This window comes from Austrofundulus limnaeus, unplaced genomic scaffold (genome assembly GCF_001266775.1).
Source record: "Austrofundulus limnaeus strain Quisiro unplaced genomic scaffold, Austrofundulus_limnaeus-1.0 Scaffold29, whole genome shotgun sequence".
NCBI lineage: Eukaryota > Metazoa > Chordata > Actinopteri > Cyprinodontiformes > Rivulidae > Austrofundulus > Austrofundulus limnaeus.
In genome coordinates this window covers 1,886,852-1,892,239 of record NW_013952431.1, presented here as the reverse complement: position 1 = coordinate 1,892,239, position 5,388 = coordinate 1,886,852, and the positions used below count along the sequence as shown (strand labels likewise).

Below are 5,388 nucleotides of genomic sequence, written 5' to 3'. Positions count from 1 at the left end.
AAATAAATTAGCCCCAAGCCATGCTTGGACCTAGAATCATGTAATTCGGTACACATGTAATGTCTCAAAACCTACAAAAAATGTCTCTTGGAGTCATGGTCCAATCCCCACAGGAAGTTGGACATTTTGGATCAAAGTTGCCAATTTCTCTCTTTTCTTGTACATGTACAGTATCTGAGCTAACTCCCCCTACAGCTTTGAACATGCACACTTCACATGCTGCATGCTTCTCTCAACACTGACTTGTGATGGTGCGGGTGTGGCAGAGTGGCCAATGCTGATGCCTCGCCATTTGCACACAGTTAGCTCTAAATCCCACATACATGATCGGATCTGCAACAAATTTGGTGTGCATCATCAAGGACACCTGCTAAACACATCTGTGTTAGTTTAATGAGACCACTTTAGCCCCGTCCACTTTGCACACAGTTGGCTCTTAATCACACATACATGAATCAATTTGTGTACAATTGTGTGTGCATAATTAGGGAAACCAACTAATTAGTGTTTTGGCTTGAWATCACTTTAGCCCCGCCCACTTTGCATATGGTTGGCTCTAAATCTCACAAACATTATCCGATCTGAACCAAATTTTGTGTGCATCATAAAGGAGACCTGYTCAACACATTTGTGTAGTAATTTAACAAGATCACTTTAGCCCCCTCTCTGTCTGTCTGTTCAATTTATGAGATTATTTAAATAATGAAGGCCTGTGATGATTCCAAGAAAACTGCTCATTTCTGAATAGCGATGGGGGATATCAACGTTTAGTGTCAAGTTCTAACTTCTTGTTATGGAAGAAGAGAAACAAACTGGAAACACAACTTCTTTAAACACATTTTTATTTTTTTGTTATTTGTTGGAAGTAGATAAATTGCCAGAACATYTGTGGGGAACGAGTCACATATGTCGTGGAACATTAAAAAAGTGCAAAACCACACAGTTCCTCCTTCTAAAAAACAGCTTTAAATAAAGATAAAGCATATCCCACGGCCACATATGACACTGACCGCTCTGACTCGGCAAAGGCTCAAAAATACAGTTCTCACACAGCACCGGGTGAAGAAACTGAAGCCTGCTGAAATAACCAAATTAGTTGAAAAATACAGTACAATGTTACAACAGAGAGATGCGGTCACTTGGCAAACAGCGCTCAGAAATCTTTGGTCAGTAAAGCTTTTATAAAAGCAGCTCCAGTAAATGAACAGGAGGACTTTACGCCTCACAAAAACACACATTTAAACAAAGCATTACTGCAAATAATAACACTGAATAAATGCAGAAGGACTCTTCTTGATTTATGTTCACACTTTCCTGATAACGCTAAAGCTATGAGTCAAAAGCATGTTGCAAAAAAAAAGTACTTGAATCATCATGTAATGACAAGTTAGATAAAATAAATGAGACTAAACATTAGAAGCKCCATTTATCCCACTCATCATGTACACATCATGTCTAACATATGAGTCTGAACTCTTTTTTATAATTTCTGATTGTTTTTAGATTGAAAAAGCAGGAAAAAAAAGTTTGGCGATGTTTTTTAAAAAAAACTGAACTGCACAGCATCTAGAATCAGCAGAATCACAGAGAGCAGATGGGTTGGCCAAAGCCCTGCAGCTCCTGCTGATTTACTCCCAACACGCCTAAAAATAGAGTCAGAGAAAACGTGGAGCCAGATTTGATCTGTTTTTTTTTTTTTTTGGATCAACCTGCACCCCAATGAGGTGATGAGCTCTGTGCAGCCAGATGAAACAGACTTGTTTTGTTTTAGGGATTGAAACTAAAAGAGAGAGAGAGAGAGAGAGAGAAAAAAAATTTTTCTTTCTTTTTTTTTTTTTAGCTCAGACTGACAGCTGAAGGCTTCACAAACACACACTCACTCACACACACGCAGCAACACAGAGTGACACAAACACACTGTATATTTTAGTTAGGCTGGTGGCGTACAAGCGGTTGAAGCTGATTAACTTGAACACAATGGATAAAAGGATCAGTAACATCAGAGCGTGTACAAAATTCTGGGTCGGTGGGTTCGTGTGAAAACAGACACTGAAGTCAAGTAACAAACATCTTTACAGGTTGTCTAATCAGGCTTATATAAAATGTACATTCTCGATCATGCAGTAGCACCATGGTTTGTTGAGGTCACTGGATCTGCAGAGATCCTCTACTTCCTCCTGCCACAGTATTTACCCTGGCATCCTGCAACGCCACCTGCAGGAAGCAGCACAGGTACATTTCAGTCTCCGATAAAAAAAAAAAAGAAGAATTTAAGTAAAGAATGGAAAGCTCTTCCTCACCTCTGTAGATCCCTCCTCCTCCTCCTCCTCCTCCACCACCTCCACCAAGGAAGCTCTGCAGAGGACCATACTTGGCTGCCTTGGCTGCAAAGAACAAAGATTTATAAATTGTAAAGCTTCTAATCAAATCTGTACTGCTATTTTTAACATTTGTTAAAATTAAATCATTATAGACTAATTCTGGTAGTTAAAAAAATAATAAAATAGATCCACTTTTTTCATAGCTAATTTGCTAATAGTTATAAAAGACAGGAAAGTTGCTGTTATTTTTGACACAATATTCTACTGAGTTGTGATTAAAAAACATATCAATTAAAGTAGATTATTTATTTAGATGTAGCATTTATGTAGCGATCAGAACTCCTGGTTAAAAAGTACACTGTAAAACAGGGCCATTCAACTGGTGGCCTKCGGGCCACATCCGGCCTGCTGGTGACTTCTGTCCAGCCCGTCGAGGTTCTCTTTAAATTTAAATTTAGTTGAATACCCCGTTTATCAGATGTTTGGGAACTTTTTTGTAACTGTCAGTAAAAAGATGCTCCCATTTTTCATGTGAGTCATGGGTATTACAGGAAAAAAAAAAGCTATATTTTAAAGTGAATTCAGGTTATTGAGAAATATAAAAACCTAAAGAATCTTGCTTCCAGTGAAGCCATCAGTAAGAGATCATTCATTCAACCAAGTCTGTTCTGACAAGCACGAATTCATCTTTCAAATGAATTCTATAGGTTGCCATCATTCACTGACTTCAACTGATTTCACACTAAATAAGATGAAATGCAMCCTTGCTCAGGGGTATTAGAACTTGTTGATGTGATGTCGTTACTTTTTGATACCTTGTTGGGGAGTCAACGGGGCCGGGACATATCCACCTAAACAACAACAAAAACAGGTCAGAGACGAGTTAGAGCCAGCAGAATAATACTTAAAATAAATCAAAATTATATCTGTCACAGAGGTGGGTCCAGTTGTCCCGACCAGGGACAATAAAACTGTCAACTTTAAAATCCATAATGCCAGCTAATCACCAAATCTAAATTCAGCTGGTAAATCCAGGAAAAATAAGTTTATTTGATCAAACTATATTTAAGCCATATTAGAGGGTCCTTATGGAAACACAGACACAGCATGTCCTGATGCAACTCAGTAATCCAAGTAGAAAAATCCAAAAGAAAAATTAAGTAGGTCCTCTGAACTGACTGACACAACATCTTTAAAACACACACACCAATCCTGTGTTTTATTTTGCCTCCTCCTAAAGATTAATGATATTATTTTCTCATGTTTCAGTTTGATTTATAGCTCGACYATCACTGCTTAAAGGAAACTACTACGAACTGTTTATCAAGAATGGATACGCATAATGTACAATCTGTTATAAACTGCAATGACTCATCAGAAAAAGGCAAATTTCTTGTCAGGAAAATACTTTGTTGGATATAAATACCTGGATAGAATTGTTGAGGATGTCTTCCTACAAAACCAGGACCTGTCAGTAAAATAAATAAAATTACTGTGGAGATTTCATTCCATTAATTAAATTCACAGATGGAAATATGTTATAAGAGGGACAACTTGACAATATAAGATTAATGACTGGCTCGAAGAGTATGTGGTGTTAGAAAGTACACACTAAAAACTTCTAGATTATTTTGATCACTCAGTTGTTTGGTTGAAGCTGTTGGGTTATAACCAGGAATGCGTTAAGGGGGGTGGTGGTTAGCTCCAGTTTAACTAATTACAACTAATTAGTGTTTTTACCCAGTTTTTAGGTAGAAAATTTAACCAGATATGTTGGTCAAACTAATAACCCAACCCTGCTGAATTACAACTATCTAGAGTTGTCTTGGTCCAAATACGACCTAGCACTAAGCTACAAATTGGTTTGTTTTAGTATGTATGTTATAAATGTTTTGTCTTGTGTGTAAATCATAACATCAGTAACTTATAGATGCAACCATGCACTCAACTTTTTTTTCCAATTACAGAAATCGACAATCTGGTAATTAATTCTCTCTGCTGGTTAAACCATCTGCAGCAGTGAGTTACTCAGATGAACGCAGAGTATCTGTGGTCACAGAGACAGATTAGGACCATGACCTTTCATGACCAGCCTGTAGAGTATACAGGGACGCGACCAAAAAGGCTGCTGCAGTTTGATTACATTCATTCATCATCATGGGTGGACAAAGAATAAAGAGGAGAAACGAGGGCAAACAACCACACAGCATTAATAAACTCTGCTGTACGTTGCTGAGGTGAGGTGAGATGTGCAGGGTTAATATTTTAAAAAGGCACAAAACAGAGGGAGATCAAGCAGCAACATGCAAACAATGCTTCTCACCTGGCTGATTTAAACCTCCACCTCCAAGACTTCCATAACCTGATCAAATTAAAGCAGAAGAAATAAGTGTCAGTTTGATGTTTTTCATGGTGACTGTTTGGACCATTTTTGTCTCATTCTTCCCTAATATGATGAAATGTGGTCAGTGGCTCACTGGAAACATCCTCGTCTGACTTCCCTCTGACAGAATTTACAGTTATTTTAGGGCAGGGCTCTCCCACATGATGGGTTTGGGCTATCTTCAGACAATATTACTGTGAAGTTACACACAGTGTGACTAACAGCAGTCGGTCTCCAGGGAGAAATTATGTGTTATTTACTGTTGGTCCATTTATAAACTCCTAACGGTGCAGGATTTCTGCTTGACAAAACTGATGTTGCTGCAGTTTTTGATAAAAAAAACATTATCCCACTTATTGCCAAAGTTGTTTAACTCCACTAACCTAAAGTTATATCATAAATAGACTATTTAAACTTTTGCAGTGCAACATGTTTCTGTTTGCTGTTCGCTGTACCTGGTTTGGGTACTTTAAAGGGGCAATATTATGTGTTTCTCAGGCATACATTTAAATACTATACCATAATAAAGTATCTGTGTCACCTTTAGCTGTTATTAAAATGCTGTTTTTATGTTTAAATATAAAATGAACTTATCTTCTCATTACTTCCTTTTCTAAACGCCTTGAAAATGGCCTCTGTCTCTTTAAGAACCATCTTCCACTTCTGTGTCTCGCCCATTTATTT

The 5,388-nt window shown here is 37.7% G+C and overlaps 1 protein-coding gene across 1 annotated transcript in view; it reads right to left on the bottom strand.

The window, feature by feature from the left end:
• Window positions 1-1,757: 1,757 nt before the first annotated feature.
• Window positions 1,758-5,388, bottom strand: part of elna (elastin a) — a 51,723-nt gene continuing 48,092 nt past the window's right edge. The window contains exons 43-47 of the mRNA XM_014005190.1: window positions 4,645-4,683; window positions 3,748-3,789; window positions 3,137-3,172; window positions 2,301-2,384; window positions 1,758-2,214 (exon numbers count right to left, since the gene is read on the bottom strand). Of these exons, the coding sequence (XP_013860644.1) occupies window positions 2,168-2,214; window positions 2,301-2,384; window positions 3,137-3,172; window positions 3,748-3,789; window positions 4,645-4,683 (248 nt within the window). The 3' untranslated portion in view covers window positions 1,758-2,167. The remainder of the gene's footprint in view (window positions 2,215-2,300; window positions 2,385-3,136; window positions 3,173-3,747; window positions 3,790-4,644; window positions 4,684-5,388) is intronic.